The 21,963-nt window shown below is 33.4% G+C and overlaps 1 protein-coding gene across 1 annotated transcript; it reads right to left on the reverse strand.

The window, feature by feature from the left end:
- Nucleotides 1-3,320: 3,320 nt before the first annotated feature.
- LOC132714311 (sodium- and chloride-dependent glycine transporter 1-like) lies at nucleotides 3,321-21,194 on the reverse strand. The gene is made up of 13 exons (XM_060697154.1): nucleotides 20,616-21,194; nucleotides 20,020-20,151; nucleotides 18,299-18,656; nucleotides 16,214-16,346; nucleotides 11,887-12,021; nucleotides 11,286-11,389; nucleotides 7,551-7,675; nucleotides 7,147-7,253; nucleotides 6,642-6,773; nucleotides 5,370-5,469; nucleotides 4,847-4,947; nucleotides 3,735-3,905; nucleotides 3,321-3,524 (listed from the first exon to the last, which is right to left on the reverse strand). Exons 1-13 carry the CDS (start codon nucleotides 20,914-20,916, stop codon nucleotides 3,321-3,323), a joined length of 2,103 nt encoding a protein of 700 aa, XP_060553137.1. The 5' UTR covers nucleotides 20,917-21,194.
- Nucleotides 21,195-21,963: the final 769 nt, after the last annotated feature.

The following is a 21,963-nucleotide window of genomic DNA, read 5'->3' on the forward strand; positions in this document are numbered from 1 at the left end:
GATTTCATTTTAGTAAACAAATCCTGGGCAATAAGATATTTTAGGTAGCTGTGCTATTTGTGGGTAGGTCGCGGGAGTGGGGAACAAACAATATTTTACATTCAGGGGTAAGCCTAAGTTTTTAGGCTTGGTAGGAACATTGCCCTTCCCCAGATAATGGCACCAACTGATTTTGAGGAAATTAGATTTAAAGGTCAAGATGGCATAAAGTTTAACTTCCTTTAAATATGTGTAACATTGTAAGGTATAGTTTATGTAACTCAGAAGGAAAAATTCTGATTGCCTTTAGTTTTAAGATTGGTCCATTTGATTATAAGTTCAAGGTCCCAGTGACATGTAAACTCATTGTCCCAAGGTTTTGAACATTTCCAGGGACATTGCTTAGATTAGTAATTAAGCATTAGTTTGGAGTTAATAAGGTCTAAGGTCGCAATGGCTTAAGCATAATATCCTGCATCACCAGAAACCCATAAGGGGTTAGCTCAAGTTCATACAATTTGGTTGGAATTAAGATATTATCTATTTCCTTCTACAATATTGGCCATCTTCACACTTTCTCTTCCTGTTAAGACAGCATGGATTGAATAAAAAATAAAACTATACCTGTAAAGAAGTCACTGGTGTACAATTTTAAGAGTAAGAAAAAGAAGATATGCTGTTCATTTGAAAATATTTTATTGTTGTTTTACTGCCAATGTTCTGACAAATACATGTTTCAATTTATCTGTGTTTTTGTTATTTTAACAACATTCCAAAATGTGTCATGAAACGTGCTAAAAGAAGTGGAGTGTAAATTAACATTGAAAGGTATTTGTAAAACATTGTTACAATCTGTGATCTTATTTGAATTTTAAAAAAGTACATTTGACATCAGAAAATAGAGAAATAAAGAATTCCTGCAGAAAGCCCAAAATGACAAAATTGAAACTGATGCAGGCTCTATTTGGTGAGCCTGTTGGAAAGTGCAAGTTACCTTCCATGCCCCCCTAGCACCAGCTTTAGCAGAATTCAACATTTGAACATAAAGTGGTGAAATTTATGGTTTTATGCCATACCGGTGTACATAATCCAGAGATTAGGATTTAATTCTTGGCAATCTTATTTTCAGTGGAATGCAACTGTTCATTGTTAACAGAATAATATTTACACAGGTTGCACTGTGTTTGTATTGGAATAAAATTCTCATTAGTACATTATTTTCCATAATGTGCACTTTTACAAAAGGCTAACATAAAAATCAGGTCTTGAGTGATCATTTTCAAAATCATAGGCATCAGAACTTTAACTTGGTCCTTTTTCCATTCTTAAATTGTTTGCTTATAAATTGAAGTATAATTATACATTATCATATATCAAACGGTTGAGTCTGTAGATGTTTAATTAATATGTATTGGCTTTTGCATGCAGTTGACTGGTTATTTAATCTGGTAACACTGCATAGATACAGGTTATTACACCAGATTGCCAAATTATATTTCTTTTCATTATAATTTCCTAACACAGACACTTTGGTTTGGAGCTCAAAACGCCTTTAAAATCCACAAAAAAAAACTTAATATAAGCCGTTTTGAAAAAAAATCATATTTCAACATGTATATATATAATATAATACAGATTGAGCACCAAAGCCCAAGTGTCTGTGTTTCATTATATTTACATGACGCACACTACTGTATGCCATATTACTACGATGGAAGCTTGGCAATAGGTACGTATTATTTCTGGTACTAACCGATCATAAAGAACGGCTAATTTACCGATTTCAAATAACCACAGCAACCGTACGACATAGACATGACCAACGCTCCATCTTCTTGTTTGTAGATCTAGTGAGAGTCTTAGACTTTGTTCTTTTTCCGATTGTTTCGTAACGCGTTACGAGGATATAAGCTACATTCCTTAGCTAATAAATAGCTTTTCATATCGTTTATTAATTACAAAACATAAAATAAAATTGCATCCGTCATTTATATTATATCTCCTAATATCGGGGTCGCAAGTTTGTTGACGTTTCTAATTATAGCGTTTCCGAACTTGTTTCTAATTATAGCATTTCCGAACTTTTCCGTATGCAAATGAGTTAATTCCGAATGAAACCGATCGGGCCCGAGAGCTTTTACAAAGGGCGGGGATTTCAAAAACTGGCGATATTATATCCAGTTGCATCCGAGTGTTTCGGCGAAATAAGATTAAAATTGTATAGCAGTTCATCATTAATGAGGATATACTTATGATTTAGGTGATAATTTCTGAAAACTAAGTTGTAGGGTAAAATATCATCGTTGAACGGTATTATAACTTTAATATGTAGTTCCCTTAATATAATATGCCATATGAAAAACGAACAAATATCAACAAATATCAAAACAAAAAAGATATGACGTAATTTTTGTACAAATATCATCGTTTCTCACGGAAGAATTTGTTTCCTTACAAAACAATCTAGTCTCTTTATAAGTCTTGTACAAAAATCAAAATTCAAAATCTTGAACGTTTCCTTGTGTACTCACATACGACAGACACACAATGGACTTCTACAGTTGAAATAATGTCCACGTCTAGTTAAAGTTGCTGTTTGAAAAGTAGTTTACAAAATTACAAAAGCCCCAGAAACTCTTTCATTCTTATTTCTCATAAGCTCCATTTGTTTTCTCTCATAGTTTCCAAAACTTAAAAGTTACTCATTAGCCATTTACATGAACCATCTTTTGTGTCTGTTGTACTTTTTAGTACTTAATACACTCAGATATAGTGATTTAGTATTAAAACTGTGAAATATTTGGTTTTCCTTCGTTTATGACAAATAAAGTCACATTCAGCTACTTTCTTTAGCATCTTCATAAGTATCTAACATGTTTTCAAACATTGAATTTTATAAAACTTTCTAAAAAAAAGGAAAATAATATACATCGTTCTTGTTTCTGAGGCATCATAACACCTTATACTTTGTTTTTGGCATGCCTTAGCTTTGGCTTATAGTGAGGGGATGTCATGTATTATATTTTATAAGCTACTAGTATTTAAGAAATCCAGAAGTTTATTAATTAGCATACATAGAATGAACATGCATAGGTACTGAACAAAGAAATTGTGTTCGATTGAGAGAAAAAATCCACATCATTTACAAATATAAATTTGTTTGATGAGTACCGGTAATCTATTAACAATTAAACGGAAAACCAAACCATTACATTATTTATCTAACACTGGGTCTATTTTATAATAAAATATATATACAACTGTTTTAATCAAAAGACGGGCATGTGTCTGATAATGAATGTTCTATGATGATATGCACGTGTCATACTCATAAGTCTACATCAAGATTTATTTAAGCAATCCAGCTCTTGGTTTTTGTTCGTAGATATTGGACATGGCGCCGGGTATTTGCCAAACATATTGTAATATATAAGATCCTTCCATGATCTGTTTCTATATTTAGCTTTGTTGCTATGAAACTGTCCTTGAAATTCTTCTTCACATGGTCCCCAGCTTTCTACGGGCCTGAGATGTTGCTTTAGTTTCTGAAAACAATTAAAACCTCAAATATGTAAGAACACTAAAACTCTGCTTCCTATATGGAAAAGCCAAAAAATCTAAATCTCTTGCACATAAAGATTACTACAAATTCCAAACTCATTGAAAATGTCTCCAAATATTTAACATCTATGTTGAGAAAATGATGTAAAATGCTTATCTTTTAGTTCTAAAAATATGTTGAATTAATCTAATACCTTCCAATACGAAGCCTCCTTTGATGTATTTACTGTGTAAAGTCCTTGAACTACCATGGGGCTCATTACTATAGCAACGCTCAGCCAGCCCATAACTCGAGCTGTTGAAGAATATGTGTAACTCCCGTATGACGGCGGTACATATTTCACACAACTTACCAAAAATATAATCTGAAGGAAAATATATTGGTAAATGTTAAGTTTGCTTTCTATAAGAGCGGTAATATTCTGTAAATATTTCACATATTATAAAAATATGACATTCAAAGGCACATAAAGCTTCGGAAATGACTGATATGGCTACAAATGTTTACACATAGAATATCTGTGACTGAGCGGATTGTGAATTAATTCGGAATAAAGGGAGCAATTGTGAAAGGTTGTTTATTAATATTCATACAAAAATTAGAAATCACTTTCAGTTTACAAATTTCTAAAACACAAATGAAGTAAAAGATGGTTCAGCTGTATGTGCATTGAAAAACTTTCTTCAAACTGTAACAAGGCACGATAAATATATATAGAATCTTAAAAAATATCGGCATTTTGAGGTAAAATGGGCTTTTAAGATTGTTCCTGATAAAGCAAATGGACGATTTTGTGCAATATCACGCATAAATTCTGAGGAAAATAAATATTGGCAGAATATTCGAATACATGCTCCGAAATAATTGTTCTATGCTTAAGATTCATACTATTTTGCAAAGTTATAGAATAGTTTTTTTTTTTCAAAAAGTATAAACCGTGGTAATATTACGCCCGTGTGATTATTACGCCACACCAGCAATATTTTGTAATTTCAACAAACAACAACGGTTAAGTTTAAAATTAAGAAAGGAAAGAAACGTTTATAGAGCACGTCTCCCTCAAAGCATTAAGACTGAATGGGACATCGGAAGATTTTGATATGTACAAGTTTAACCTCAAAACTTCGGTTTTAGAAAAAAAGTTGCACCGGCCGGCATTGAGGCAAGAAAATGGTACATTGATTTGATATTGATCTGAAGAAAACAATGTCAAATCTGAAAAATCCTACATCTAGTCTCAATAAAAAATGTAAATAAATAAAAAAATATAATTCTGCTATAGATGGTATCATATGTAATAATTACCAGGACAATTAAAGGTGTTATAAATGCCGTAAGGAACCTAAGAAGTCCAGGTATAGGCCTGCCTATCATCATATGTACATCGTCACTAAATCTATCCATACCTAGAAAAAATACTCCGGCATTTTTACGTGAAAAGCAATATCAATTACTATGTAACAATACAATAATCAGAGCATTTGAATTTTTCAAATATAAATATCCAATGTTCAAAAGTTTTAAAATTTGGCATATTCTTTCATTTATCATAATATATTAATATGTATAAAAACGAAAACAACAACAACAACAAAACGTGAGCATGATTAGAATGAAAAAGATGATTAGTGGCAATGCAAAATGCCGAGTGCTGCCGAATTTAAACGAGCTAACGACGGATAATCTCATTTCCACAACTCATATTCCGACTATTAACATAACTTCACAATATATATGCGCCGTGTACAGTCTCTCGGTTAAGAATAGTGTAAATTCGAAAATATATCCCAAAACAGTAATCAAATCAAAATTTGTCAAATATACAAACCATACACCCAGGCAACGACCACAAGCTGAATAAATGCAACTATGGGACCAATCCAGGCACCATTGTACCAATCCGTCCATAGGAAAATGTAAACACCTGCCTGTTAAATATAAACAGAAGAGCAGTTATCAGATTTTCATAAACATTGGCAAGCAATACAGGCTATTATACAGCTAATCATTTATGAACATTTATAAATATATCAACATATGAGTTACAATACTGTTGAATAAAAAAAATAGAGACTGCATTTTCTACACAAAGCTACCTTTTCACGCCTTGGTCCACATAGGGGAAATCGATTCAAATCGTTTTTGAGGACTTTGCGACGCTACCCGAAATAAAAGTGCTTTTTCGTTTCGTATGCAATCTAACACGATAATAAACCTTATGATGTTCATCAAAATTTGCTGCAATTAAAAATTAAATTGTATGTGGATTTTCGAACGACTTCCATGGTTGCCGGTAGTACATATGAGGGTTAAGCATCCATATGTTCCTAATTATGTTTGATATACCCAAGATACTGTAAAAGACGACTGCATGAAACGACAAGAAATAATTTAATAACTGAAAGGTATAACAGTATTTTGATTATACCATTTCAAGCAATTAAGAATCGGCATAATATTTTATGTTTCGTTTAGTTTCTTGACATTAGGCAACATCAAATATACTACAAGGCACTAACATATAATTGTATCATAGTTTGTAGACCTTTCTGTTGAAAATGTGTCAGGGTTACATCGTATACATATACATGCACAGTGCGTTAACTGGAGTGCGGGTATTAGTTACCCGCACTCCAGAACATGCCCATTGATTGGCTCATTTTTGCTGGGGTTTACATAATTGTGACGGCAGAGAAAGGGAAAGCGACAGAAATATCATATTCAGAATGTTCGTTCATTGGTTCATTTTTGCCGGGGTTTCATATTGTGACAACAGGAGCGTGTTTGTATGTTTGACTATGATTACAAAAGAGAAAGACAACCAAAACACTCGGTAATCTGATGAATACTCGGGGGCTACGCCCCCTCGTACAAATCAGATAACCTCGTGTTTCGGTGCTCTTTCTATTACATAATTTCTAAAGATTAAGACATACACAGCAATGCATTCAAAATAAAATAGTGTTATAAAAATTGCTCTAACAATTGTAAGTGGGACAGTATATTTAATTGAAACACTGTATTTTTGCGATCTATTAAATGTTGGCCCCCTGTGTTTAGGACGTTTACAGTGTGTGCTATGAAATATAAACATATTTACCCCAGTACACGTAGGCAATGAAAAGAGAAAGAAAATAATTGTTGTAACAACAAGTGCGTGGAACCGAAATCCGCGCCGTACCCTCGGGAAAACATCTCCTATCAGCTGCATTATCATGTCCATAGGAACCAACTGAAATCATGAAATGAAATGAATTTTATAAACATCTAAGACCATTTCCTGAGCATCGGAGTTTCAAAGTGTAACAGAGTGCTGATTAGATAGTGTTGGAATCGGTCAATTGCCGGAGTAATTGATACGAAGAGACTGAAAATCAACGCTTCTTAAATCGTTCATTTCAATTTGAATACTTGTGCATTTGTTCGTAGTATTTATGATTGATAAGAACTAATTAAAGAATATTTACCAATCTAGTAGGGTTAACATAGCACGGGCTCTTCTATTTATCTATACAAGGTCACGTACCTCTTAATTCATAAAAAAAGTAATTTTATCCGAATTCAAAGTAAACTCATGGTAACAGAAAACTATGGTTTACCTATCCATTAATTCCTGTTAGAATTATAGCTGCTAGAAAACAGACAGACCAGATCTGCGTGAACGGTAGTGATGACAAAGCCGTAATGTAGGCTACTATACCAACTGACATGCCTGTAAACATTAGAAAAAAGCAACTGATTTGATAGTCACTCATCAAGACAAAAGTGCACACTGTCCTATCTTTTATCATCATATGAAAACAGCACGTTGAGCTATTAAACTTTTATCCGAAGCTCAACATATAACAGGAATGGTGCCAAAAATGTTCAAGCAATTTAGCAAAACAATTTGCAACTCATCTAACAACTTTTTAATGTCTAAGAATGTATTTAATTCGTGAACAGCGCATTTTGTCATACACAAAGTTTTGATAATTATATTATTCTCATTGTTATTAAGCTATATTACCTGCATTGATAACTTCCGTGATATCAACATCATAACTATGAGCCATGTTACCAAGAACAGAGAAACAAACTAATCCACTGAATGCTGCCATAAACAGGTTAACTAGGGGAAGTATTATCGATGTCCTGTAAATACCAGTGAAAGTTTGAGCGCTTCAGATATATAACTACTATGCACGTGTATTTAAAATCTTTACATGTAATGAAATATGTATTCTTCATGAATGTCATAAAACAGAACTAGAAAAGTAAAGTGGGTTTCATATCCACTCCAGTTCTTCTGTTGATGTCCAGACGAACGAAATGAAAATTAGAGGACAAAATCACGCATTTTAACATGTTGACGTTTTGATTACCTAGCTAATTTTAAATCATGTTTATGTCATTTTTCTTGCATCTGTTCATGGAACTAAGACAAGTGAAGAAAATGTCCAATATTGGCTAAAAAGTATCCAGTATTTAAATATTGCATAACTTTCCATCCAATATTTATCATGCTAATCATGCTATTATACAAACATGTCTTTCATATACACATGTCATTTTCACAAAAACAGTGTAAAGTCAAATAATAAAATGCCTAGAATGCATTTATAACTATTTAATGAAACATACACACGACTTAGGTGGCATAATGAATTATAAGGAAAAATTACGGAATGCGGTTAGGGCCATTGCCTATGAATGTGTTGATCTGAAACGCGATAGTCGATAGTACGATGGTGAAAACGCGAAATCACGAAACTACGATGGTGAAAATGCGAAAACACGATGATGAAAACGCGAAAGTACGATGATGAAAACGCGACAATACGATACTACGATGATGAAAGCGCGATAAACTATCGTGTTTTCACCATCGTACTGTCGCGTTTTCACCATCGTAGTTTCGTGATTTCGCGTTTTCATCATCGTACTGTCGTGTTTTCATCATCGTACTATCGCGTTTTCACCATCGTACTATCGCGTTTTCACCATTGTACTATCGCGTTTTCATCATCGTACTGTCGTGTTTTCAATCATCGTACTATCGCGTTTTCACCATCGTACTGTCGTGATTTCATCATCGTACTATCGCGTTTTCATCATCGTACTATCGCGTTTTCACCATCGTAGTTTCGCGATTTCGTGTTTTCACCATCGTACTATCGACTATCGCGTTTCTGATTAACACATCCATAGGCGATGACCCTAACGGCATTCCGGAATGCCGTTAGGGCCATCGCCTATGAATGGTTTGATCTGAAACGCGATACTCGACAGTACGATGATGAAAACGCGAAATCACGAAACTACGATGGTGAAAACGCGACAGTACGATGGTGAAAACACGATAGTTTATCGTGTTTTCATCATCGTAGTATCGTACTGTCGCGATTTCATCATCGTACTATCGCGTTTTCATCATCGTGCTTTCGCGTTTTCACCATCGTAGTTTCGTGATTTCGCGTTTTCACCATCGTACTATCGACTATTGCGTTTTAGATCAACACATTCATAGGCGATGGCCCTAACGGCATTCCGTAAAAAATAGTAAGATATATGCATCAATCTTTTCTTTTTTAATTTTCAATAGAAGTGATTATGTATTTCAACTTAGTACATATTCGAGTGTATACATGTATAATACAGAAAATAACGGTTTGTTTCTGGCACAATGTTATTAAGAAAGAAATGTAAACAAGAGGGCCATGATGGCCCTGAGGTCGCTCACCTGTATATAGGCACCTGGAGCGGGGCCAGTTTAAACCCCAGGGCTTTTATCTTAACAAACTTGAAAGACACCCATTAGAAGATATTTCATGATGTTAAGTTTTTACGACACACATATAATGAAAAACAATAATCTCTCCCCTGCTCCTCCCCCTCCCGGCAGGGCTAATTGCAACCCAAGGGCTTTTTTTTAACAAACTTGGTAGACATCTATAAGAAGATGTTTCATCCTAAACATCTAAGCTCTAGCTCATTGGTTTTTTTAAAAGAAGATTTTTTAAGTTTTTACTATACACATATAGTTAAAAACAATGACACCCCTGGGGCGGGGCCAATTTTGACCCCAGGGCTATTATTTGAACAAACTTTGTAGACACTCACTAGAGGATGTTTCATGCTTAATATCTAAACTCTAGCTATTTGAGTTTTTTCAAAGAATTTTTAAAAAGTTTTTGCTATACACATATAAGAAAAAACAATGACCACCGGGGCAGAGCCAATTTTGACCCAGGGCTTTTATTTGAACAAACTTGGTAGACACCCATTAGAACATGTTTCATGCTAAATATCTTAGCTCTAGCTCTTTGAATTCTTTAAAAGAAGATTTTTTAAGTTTTTACTCTATGCATATAGGGAAAATCAATGACCCCCTGGGGCGGGACCAATTTTGACCCCAGTGCTTTTATTTGAACAAACTTGGTAGACACTCATTAGAAGATGTTTCATGCTAAATATCTAAGCTCTAGCTCTTTGGGTTCTTTAAAAGAAGATTTTTTAGTTTTTAATATATGCATATTGGGAAAATCAATGACCCCCTGGGGCGGGGCCAATTTTGACCCCAGGGCTTTTATTTGAACAAACTTGGTAGACACTCACTAGAAGATGTTTCATACCAAATATCTAAGCTCTAGCTCTTAGGGTTTTTTAAAAGAAGATATTTAAAGTTTTTTCATTCGGTTGCCATGGCAACCAAAGTTCTGCATGGAATTAAATTCTTTGAACAATTTTTAAAGGTGACCACCAAAGGAACATTCCTGTGCAGTTTGGATGAAATTAGCTTAATGGTTTATGAGGAGATGTCATTTAAAGTAAAAGTTTACGGATGGACGGACGACGGACGGACGACGGACGGACGCCGGACGAAAAGCGATCACAAAAGCACACCCTGTCACTTTGTGACAGGTGAGCTAAAACTAAACAAATGAAAACGACCATGCGCAGCAATCGTAGATTTCTTGTGAACTCCTGTCGTTTCGTAAGGATTATTTGCCTTGTTTAACCGAAGCAAGGACAATTTTTATTTTGTTTTATTTGTCAATCAGTCCATTTTCTTACATAATGGACAATTCTAGAAGTTTCTCCTTAACACAGTCTTCATTTGCATTTTACAATTCATATAACCTTGGGGTTTTCTTATCGGTTAAAAGGTTCAAACAAAAGTTAGAAAGCTTTCAAATTTTTATTTTATTCCAACGGTTAAGTCTTTTTTTCATATCTATAAAATGCAGCTTCAACAAATTAATGAAATAGCAATTTTGTGTCTACTAAGGCTATGTAGTTAGCTCTAGCTTTATATGTATGCATCTTTTCAATAATTTTGGTCTCCGCTACCCATATCAATGATTATAAATTCAATTATTTTCGATTAATTTTCATTTTGCCAGACTGAGTCCAAACATTCAATATGAAATCACTATTGTTCTCCGTCTAGCCTAGTTTTGATTTCCGACTCAAAACATATCAGATCTATATTTTACTCCATCTAGCCTTGTTTCATATTCATACACGTATTTTTATCAAATTTCTTATTGTACTCATTAATTAAATTTGTACATACAAATACATAAAGTCATGTCAAAATGTCAAAACATGTTGAGTAGCCTCTCAGACAGAGCTCTTGTGTTAGAGCCTTATCAGTAAACGGTTATGTTAACTCGTTGTAAATGATAGGAAATATACTTGTTACAAGATACTGGACTGAAAACCGAGCATGGACCAATGTTTAGATGAAAATAATATTTACCTTAAACAATTCTCTTTGAAATGTGCGTGAGAGCCCAGTGATATATTACCTCCCCAACCGAAACCCAGTGTATAAAAAGCCATCAACATGGCTTCAATCCAAACCTGGTATAGAAATATAGAGAGAGAAAAAAAAACGATTTCAAGATCACAATCAGTTACAGTTCCGAATATCGATAAGACAAAGGTATAAAAATTTAAGTATAAACTAAGAACTCACGTGAAACTTGAGAAGTAGTTTTGATAAAAATAATCCTATCAAAATCCATTTATTAGATAAATTACTTTTCTTACAAAATTGTTCTTCAGTCGAAAATTTCACAGAAGTATGAGGTATAAAGCAAAAAATAGATAAATACAGAATCCCTAAAGAAAGCCCAACACGGCAAATTGAAAATGAATTTCAAATCAGAACTGAATAAAAAAAAATAATCGCAGCTAATCAAATAACGCGTAAGGCAATGTCACAAAGCGTACATCCAATCAAATAGTACATTGTAAATATACAATTACCAATCAAATTAGGTATTACACACTGAAATATGAAATACAGCCAATCATGAAACCCGTTCAAAACTATTTTACATTAGATTGCTACTTACCCTTGGCTGTAAAATCTTGTCAAAATCTGGATTGATAAAATGCAATATGCCAAGACTTGAACCAGGCAGCATCAGCGATCTGATAAATATGGCAACTGTCAGGAAAAACGGAACTGTGGCTGTAACGTATATCACCTATTCATACATAAAATATAAAACAGACTTCATCAAAAAAGGAAGAATGATAGTGATATGTAAGACACTGCGTAACAGATAATCATGGGTTAAAATAATTAAAAGTATATTTACAACTACAGGCACTACCGGGCAAGGGCAAAGCTCAGTTTCTTTACTTTTTCACAAATAAAACAAATAAAAGTTTAAGCAAATCTTATAAAGAAAACTACTTTCAGTAGAGATTTTTTTTTCTTCCTTTTTTAAGATTTCAATAGGATGGTCTATTGACACATCGTTGTTTTGTCTAAGTGTGAATTATTTTCATAAATAATTGACAAAGTTAAGAAAATATAATCAAAATGCAATCATCATTTGACATTGACAGTTAAGGTTATTTAAAGGTCAGGGCCGCATCTTAATTATTAAAGATGTTGATTTGTCGACGTATGAATTAAATTCGTACAAAAGTAACAAAACAGAATTCAATAATTTCAGGTTTATGGTCAAGGTAATTTAAAGCTCAAAGTCAAGGTCAGTTTAGCCTTTTAAAAGGACTTGCCCGAATGGTTATGTAATCCAAGGATGAAGATAATTCATTGATTTATTACAAAGGTACTGCCAATTATAGCAAAAATCATTGAAAATTCAATAATTTGACCCATGCATGATTAAATGTCAATTTGAGTTTAATATACATAAAGGTCTTATCTTAATGGATCTTATAAAACGGCAGTGAAAGCTAGAGTTTAATATAAGACTTTGAACTTGTCACGAACCATGCTTCATACATTTTTATAATTTTTGCTATATAAACACGGTACATACACTCAGTGGCACTTATAACACGACACTGACATTTTTCTGTATAAATTGGTGATTTTTGAATAAATTTTGTTCAAATTTGGACTCTTATCATACTTACATGTACTACTTGGAATTATATTTACAATTCATTGATAAAAATAGAAAAAGATGGCAAAACATATAGGCTACTGTTAAATGAAAAAACACAAAATGACTGTACAAATCTTAACACAATGAACAGTCTCTGAATTCCATGAATCCTATGTCCTCCCAATTGGCTATAACAAAGTAAACACCTCTGACTTATAGTTCTCTTTCCTAAATAAGGGCTTGCTCGTGTTCCAGCAAATTGCGAGGAGCTTTTGGCCGCTTTCTCACACGCCCGTTCAATTTAGCCGACAAGTGTGATGTTTAGATGGTGACTTGGAATGCAGGACTTGCTGGAAGTCGGGGAAGCCCTTATTCCGGAATGGAGAAACATTCCCCAAGCCTTCACTACGTCATAACCATGAGACAGGTGTTTACACTTTGCTATAGTCATGGGATGACACAGAAAGTATTAGAACTGGTTATTTTACAGAATCAGTTGGATTTAGAGACTTTCATTGTGTAACGATATTCACAATCATCTTGTGATTTTTTATTTTGCAGTAACATATTTGTTTTGTTATTTTCTCTTTTATATTGTTAATGAATTGGAAGTAAAATTCTAGATAAATGAGTATGATATATTGAATTTTTTATGTTCAAAAACTGAACAAAATCTGTTCACAAATAACTAAGTTATACCGCATAATGTAAGTGTCGGGTTATAAGTGCCTCTTAGTGTATTTAGGTCATCTGATATCAAATTTCAGTTCTATACTTAAAACAGTACATAAGGTCAAATTGCCATAGATGTATTAAGAAAATCAATGTAGGTCACTAGTTCAGCAGATATCAAAGTTAAAATTTACATGTAAAATTGTTCTCATGGTCCTAATTTATAGCTGTACATTAAAAGATAAGAAAGTTGGCCACTTCGTCGAGTTTTAGGTAAGCTGAAATCAAGGTTTAATTTTACATCTTAAACTGTGCACATGGTCCAAATTGTTTAGCTGTACATCACAGAACAAGAAAGTAAATCACTTTGTCGAAATTTAGGACAGTTGACATCAAAGTTCAGTTTTACAGCCTAAAATGTACCTATGGTCCAGATTTTATAGCTGTATATCAAGGAACAAGAACTTAGATCATTTTGTCAAATTAGGGTCAGCTGATATCAAAGTTTACTTTGATTTTACTCTGACGATCAATGCCAATTAAAGATCAAATCCACATCTAAATTAAACAATATGGTTGTTTGATCGAAAGTCATTTTTTTGTCAAAGTGTAAGTCAAATCCGTACAACCATAGCAAAGTTTTGACAATTTTAAGCAAAATGCAATAATTTGACCTTGCCTGTTGACGTGCTTTAAAGCTCAACGTCAACGTCAGTGCAACTTCCAGATGGTCTAGTCCAAAAAGTTGTTTTGTCTAAGTATGTAGATAATCCGCTTATTATTTACAAAGTAAGTCAGTTAAAGTAAATTCAATAATTTAACCTCAAGGTCTAGGTAATAAATGAGTTTTAGTCAATTTAGTTTAATATAATACATGATTATCGTATTCTAAATAAATGTTGTACCTAAATGCGAAGTTTGTCCATTCATAAATAATAAAGTTATAGACAGTTACAGTAAAATAGAATGAAAATTCAAATATATTGACCGACCAGGTCAAGGTCGTTGATAAGTCAAATGTCAAGCTCTATATTATTAACTTAATGGTCTATCCTTAAGTAATGTTGATTCAAGTTTGATGACAATTCTTCGAAATTAACTAAACTACGGAATTTCTTGATCCGGATTTATTTCTAGTACCACGTGATTTTACAGGACAAAATCGCGACCTGTCATTCGGAACGCACGGAAACCAAGATCGTTTCAATTAAAGTGAAAAACGAATAAACTGCTATTTTGGGGCACTAAAATTATAGTTGATTTTAATATGATGTACATGTATTTGATTACTATGGTGGCATATTTTTGCCACCAGATAACCTGATAACTAACTAGTTAATTAAGAGTTAACTAGTTACGTAACTAGTTAACCTCTTCAATAACTAGTTAGTAATCAGGTTAACTAGTTACGTAACAGTTAATTTTTTCAAAAAATTAAATATCATAACGGGAAATAAATGCATGTTAGTGCCTACAACTGCCATCCTTTTATTATTTTACCAGCTTAATATTAAGTGATTAACTAGTTACGGAACTAGTTAACCTCTTAGTTAACTAGTTAATTAAGAGGTTAACTAGTTGCGTAAATACGTAACTAGTTAACCTCTTAATTAACTAGTTTGTTAAGAAGTTAACTAGTTACGTAAATACGTAACTAGTTAATAACTTAACTAACTAGTTAATTTAGAGTTAAATTGTTACGTAACTAGTTTACCTCTTAATAAACTAGTTAGCTAATAGGTTAACTAGTTACGTAAATACATAACTAGTTAATTACTTAACTAACTAGTTAATTAAGAGGTTAAATAGTTACGTATTTACGTAACTAGTTAGCCTCTTAACTAACTAGTTAGTTAAGTGATTAACTTGTTATGTATTTACTTAACTAGTTAACCTCTTAATTAACGAGTTAGTTAAGAGGTTAACTAATTACGTTAATACGTAACTAGTTAACCTCTTAACTAACTAGTTAATTAAGATGTTAACTAGTTTTGTAACTAGTTAATCACTTAACTAACTAGTTAAATAAGAGGTGAACTAGTTACGTAACTTGTTAACCTCTTAATCAACTAGTTAATTAAGAGGTTAACTAGTTACGTAAATAACTAGTTAATTATCAGGTGGCAGAAATATGCCACCATAGATTACCAATATTTCGAATTAAACTTTAGCTTGAAATATGATAAGTGCCTACTCATTGACGATAATACGACGTTACGGATATCGGGACTTATCCGAACCACTGTCATGACAAGGACCGTGTTGCAGGAATTATCTTTTCCTATTTATACTGGCTTTTGCGTTAGTAACGGAGTAGATTATGCAAATAAGAAACACGATATATTGGCGTTTTCGTTTCTTGATTTAAGACGTCAGTAATAATGGATTTACAGTATTAAACCTAACTAGATCGGTATTTAGCCTACCGTTAAATAGGAATTTTATTACATTTTAAAACCTTTTACCATATAAAAAATATCATAAATCAACATACAAAATATCCAATATCAACCTTTTTTTACAAGGTTATTTAAGTTTAAAAAAATAAAAACATGCTGCGTAAAAAATATGTTCAAGTCTTCAAAATGATTGAAATGGTAGAAAGATCACTTTGGATTTAAAATTCGCATTGTTAATGTCTAACCTTTTCTATAGATTTGATACTTTTCACAAGACCAAAACCTATAACAATACGTAACACAGCTAAAGTAATCACGTGACGCCACTGAAAGGGTGTAAGGTCAGAAATACCAGACGACAATTCCAAAACACGGTATCTGAAATGCAGTATGTCAAAAAAGCGTTTTTTTGTCTTTGTTTCTTTGAATAATTTATTGATTTCATGTGTTAACAAGAGCACCGCAATATACGCCCGAATGCAAATTTAATGTACGAAAGTAAAATTTAAAGTAATCAAAAATAATTTTAAACAGGGAGGATACCCAGTTTTAATATTTGTCCACAACATGTTTTATTTCAATTTTTAATACTATTTTTGACTTAGATTATGGACGGAATGAAGCTCACATAACATTGAATGTAAGGCCGGACGGACGGACCAACGGACGGACAATCAGGTGCATAACAATCGGGCGTATAAAAATCACATCTACATTTCCAACATAATATAGTGAGACTCAAGCAATGGCATCGTGCATATCTAGTAAACTACATGTGTCGTATAACAAATAAGATTTAGCTACTTTAAATGAGATTACCGCCGTTGCTTCAGTGCTTCATTCACGTTATTTGGCGTTACCTCGTAAAATGGTGTCAATTACATTTTATCTGCTAAACTAAGTGTAATATAACATAAGCAGATGGGAAAATGTCTCACGTACACCAGATTTAAAAAAATCATAAAGTAATATGTATGTTATTGTATTTAAAGATATCAACGAAACTAAAAATCACCATCAATACGCTAGTCAGGTCGTCATTTTCACGAATGATCTTAAAAAACAAACATTTTTATAGAAATATTTTTAATGGGGTTTAAAGTATAATGTCTAAGAACTGTGCGCGTTAATTCATTTCTTCCACTGTGGTGTACACTAAAAATATTGGTTCATTTACGTATGGCGGTGCCTGTTTTAGCCACTTAATTGCACAATTCTGCGTTACTTTTGCTCAATTCCTGCGTTATTTGCACATTGCTGCGTAACTGGATATACAGAGTGAATGCAGAGGTCGACAGACGCTTGGCGCTGCCGGGAATTTTTTTCCAAAAGGAGAAGGCAAAATTAAATTGGTAAAGATCAGTGTGATACATGCTAACTAATAAACAAGAACTAATTTAGTGTTTGAAATTATCTTAATAAACAGTCGATTAACTAGATAGTTGATATAGTTTGCCGATTTATCAATGAAATACTGCAATTCTTGTTTTTTCTAAATATTTAATTAAAAAAACTAAATACATTTGCAAGTTAGGCATTCATTATTAAGTAGTCAAAATTCACAAGATAGATATCAGCTTAAAATGCAACACTTCGAGTCACAGTATATATCTAATTGATGTTTTATTTTAATCTGTACAGTAAATTTGTATGCATAAACTACAAAGTAATGATTTGAAATATATTCTTTTATTGATTTTACACGAATATAATATTTTATTTATGACATACCCCAAAAAGGAATGCTTAAAGTGATAAAGTATCGTTTTTCAATGAACGCCTATAGTAAAATGCTAACATTTAGCGCGTCTTTACATTATATTTGTATATTTGTATAACGCTAATGACGTCACGTCAAATATATGCACGGCCGTGCAATACCATATTTACGGAGTCGCAAATCGGCACGGGTGTGTGATAAAAAGAGGATATTAAATGAGTGAAGGTTTAATACTAAATTTATTGAACGAGTTGAATAAAATCATATTATGCGAGTCTCTGGCGAGCATACTATTGTTTTATTCAAAGATTTCAATAAATTCAGAATTGAATCTACACGAAAATAATATATCACATATTCAAAAATAGAACAGTTGACAACTAAAATGAGTCATTTTTCATTGATGCGCCTATAGTGTAGCGCTAAAATTAGCGTGCTTTAACGCTATGTTTATATGTAGCGCAAATGACGTCACGTCAAAGTGTTATTACATTAGTGTTATATCGTTTTTATTACATGGCTATATTAAACTCCTTCGCCGCGGTTTATATAATAATATATCTTTATGATTTTACATGATTTAAAAGTTTCAAATGATAATCATATTTACTGCCAAAATTCCTCTGCTGACGTCATTAACGTTCCTGTAGAATTCGCCAAAATAGCATGCACTGAAGAATTCTGTCTTCCGTTCATGACGTCTGTGGACAAAGATGACGTCATGGAAAACATTATTGACGTCACAGAATCGTTTAATAATGGGATTGCGTCAAGTGATTGGTTATCGGCATTTGAGCTTCCTTCACCGAGAGTGTCTTTACACAACTTTGTGTTCCAACTATTAGTACAAAGTGTCCAGGGTAGTGGATCTTGGAAAGCGTTTATAAGAAAGTCAATGATCCAGCATCTCAATACAGTGGTACCAATCATCCACAGAAAAAATGCTGCAACTACTGTTATACCGATACCTTTTGACAAATATAAGAATAAAATACGATGGTATGAATTGTAAATATTGTAACAACTATAACTGGTAGAAATTTTATCTTACTTGTTTAAACATATTTTTTAGCTCGATTGCGAAACATTTTTTTAATGCGTTTATTTTAGGTCGCCGCCGGAAAGCCCATATGGGCGACCGTACACTCCAGTCGGGTCATCCTAGAGCGTCCCGCCGAGATTTTTTCGTCGATCTTTTCCAGCTTTATTGGTGGAGGAAGACCCCAGGTGCCACTTCGGGCATTATTTCAGGCACGAGCGGGCATCTGGGTAGAACCACCGACCTTCCGTAAGCCAGCTGGATGGCTTCCTCACATGAAAGATTTCGACCCGAGTGAGGATCGAACCTACAGCGGTGAGAGACCTGTGATCTCAAGTCAGCGACCTTAACCACTCGGCCACGGAGGCCCCATAATAATGTAAAATTTGCGTACGAAAACCGCTAATAAAAAGAAATATGCAGTAAATATTTAGGATTTCTGACCTTATACAAATTACCAATTCTTCGAGTTGGCGCGTTTCGCCAGCGACAAGACGAAAAAGCGATAACGATATAGGTTATGTTGTCGCTATCGACAACGCAACGCGAAAAGAGTACCAACAGACACCATAGATTTGAGCCAAGCGACAATGTGACAACGCGCCGTTTGGGGTGCTTCATTAGAAACAGGACGACAAGACTATAGTGCATCAACGCGCCGTTTGGCGTCTTGTCGTCCTGTCTCAAGCGAAGCACGCCAAAACTGCGCTTTATCCGGCGGCTCGTTTTCGCGATTTCGCCCTGCCGCTTGGCTTATTATTATTATTTGTCGTGTTGTCGATAGCAACAACACGACACACAAAAGCGTTCCAAATCCGCCACCATAAAAAACGAAGAATTGGCTTTTTGTATATATATAAGCAAAGCGACAGGGCGACATCGCGATTACTCGCTGCACGACAACGCGCCGTTTGGCGTGCTTCGCTAGCGAGGGTCAACAAGACGATAGTCCGCCAACGCGCCGTTTGGCGCGTTTCTCTAGCGATAAGACAACAAGACGAAAAGGCCATTACGATATAAATTGTGTTGTCGCTATCGACAACGCAACGGGCAAAGTGTATTAAATCAGCTCACAATTTACCCATGTTTCAAGTTTAAGAAGACGAGTGGTGTATTGTTCAAAATCTCCATACATATATTTTCATCTATACATGAAATCATGTTAGCAGTCAATTTTTGATTTGTATTATATCGGATCTTTTAAACAAACTATAAAATGTTTAAACTAATATTAGACCATTTAAATTTAATCAGACAACTGAGTCATTTATTCGGTCTCAAGGAATACTTACCTCTAAAAACTGGACAGATGTCCCATATCTTGTAGGGTCCTCTACCAGAGAACTTAGACAAAGAATATTCCAAGAAATACATAGGAAACCCACACAAAATTATCATTACCACGAATGGGATTAGAAACGCTCCTGAAACGGAATGCTGTTATTTTATTAAAAAAGGTTAATGATATATGAAACGCACAAAACATGTGTGCAACAGTAAAAAAATAATTTAGAAGAAGAATTATATCCTTGTATTAAACATGCACAGCGATGCAAGTTTCTTTGTTGCATGAGATAGGAAAAATCCTCTCCGTCAGTGATACAAAATGAAGTTATTTAATTTGTAAAAAAATGTGAAAATAACACTTGAAAATGACATTATATCACACATCTTGACCTTTAAATACGTAAAATATTATCATAACATTTATACTAGTATTACAACTACCTTTACATTGTTTTTTTTCCAATTTTTCACAACCAAAACTAAGATTGGATCACAATTGGTAGATTATATGTAAAAAGGTCATACAAAAACAGATTTTTTTGCTGAGAAAAAAGATCAATCTTGACCAAAATATAAACCATTTATACATATATAATCATACCTCCGCCATTTCTATAAGCAAGAAAAGGAAATCTCCAGAAATCAGACATCCCTACAGTATATCCCAACAAAGTCATATAGGTGCTGAAGGTTGATGTGAACTTGAGCTTTTCTGTTTCAGCTTTTGTTGGCAATGTTATGTCTTCTTCAAATTTAACATCCATATTTGTATCATTTGCGTGTGTTAGTATGTTTTCAATTTGTCTCTGTTCTTCTTCAACTCTCATCGGCTGACTTTCTTCAATTATCATGTCGAACCCGTTCTGCATACTTCCTTTTGACGCTATACTTTTACCGTCCATTATGATTTAATTATCTTTACACTATCGTAAATTGACCATTGAATACACATTCACTACAATAAAGTTTCAGTGCAAAATTTCAGTAACTTTAACCTTTGGATTTTTTTATGTTATCACCATCAACGTTGGCCTCTTAATAAATCGTTACATTGACTGTTCCATGATACACAACATCGATAGTGCAGAACATTGTACCAAACGTTATTAAAATCTCACGTCAAAATATGCACTTTTGTATCAGTTCAACGCGTACATATTCCTACTTGTCACAGTCAGTGCGCGTCTGCTTGAATTCAATGAAAAATTTAGCATGAATCTATCATAATGTCATTTATTTGCGATATTTATTACTCCTCTCAAAGGTAAATATTCTTTTATGTTTACCATTTAATTCACAGTTCAGTGATTTTAATGCTATGTAATTGAACATTATGTAAATAAGATGTTTAACACTTACGCAGTTTGGCAATGAAACCCATAATGTCTGCATCTCACTTATATGTATTTATATTATTTGTTTTAATAATATTTTGCTAATATTCAAGTAAGATATTAGGCAGAGCTACATTTACTTTCAATAACAAGAATGCAAACGTTGTGGGTACATTGTTTTATCAAGGATATTCAGCTACCCGACCTTCTTAATTTCCTATTTTAGTACACACCAAATGGTTAATGAAATAATTAATAGTATATCAAATAAACAACAATAAAGTTCAACCATCTGTAGCGTCACATATTTACAAAAACGGCCACATTACCAGTGACTTAAAAAATAAAAGGAGTGGGTATAGAATTTCTCTTTACACACATGAATATTGTACGATAACAGATAAAAAGTTACGAAACACAATAGCATGCTGCCATTCTAAGTATGGTCTTATCCGTTTAGCAAAAATGTCATGCATCCGCAATTCTATTTTAAGATAATTTAATTCCACATTTCTTTCATATAAAAACATTTTGCAAGCATTTCTTTTTTAAATTCAAATATTAATGTTTCCGCCATAAAAACAGCTTTTTTACACTTAAAAAGTATCAAAACGT

The sequence above is a fragment of the Ruditapes philippinarum genome, unplaced genomic scaffold (assembly GCF_026571515.1).
Source record: "Ruditapes philippinarum isolate M1 unplaced genomic scaffold, ASM2657151v2 ctg344_1_1_1_1, whole genome shotgun sequence".
In the NCBI taxonomy this organism is placed as follows: Eukaryota; Metazoa; Mollusca; class Bivalvia; order Venerida; family Veneridae; genus Ruditapes; species Ruditapes philippinarum.

What these genes read in the sequence shown, in the direction of transcription:
- LOC132714311 (XM_060697154.1), bottom strand. Translation starts at nt 20,916, where the DNA reads ATGGACGGTAAAAGTATAGCGTCAAAAGGAAGTATGCAGAACGGGTTC. An exon ending in TGCTTATAGAAATGGCGGAG is followed by an intron (nt 20,152 to 20,615) that starts GTATGATTATAT and finishes ATTCCGTTTCAG; the next exon opens with GAGCGTTTCTAATCCCATTC. An exon ending in CACGGAAGTTATCAATGCAG is followed by an intron (nt 7,254 to 7,550) that starts GTAATATAGCTT and finishes TAATGTTTACAG; the next exon opens with GCATGTCAGTTGGTATAGTA.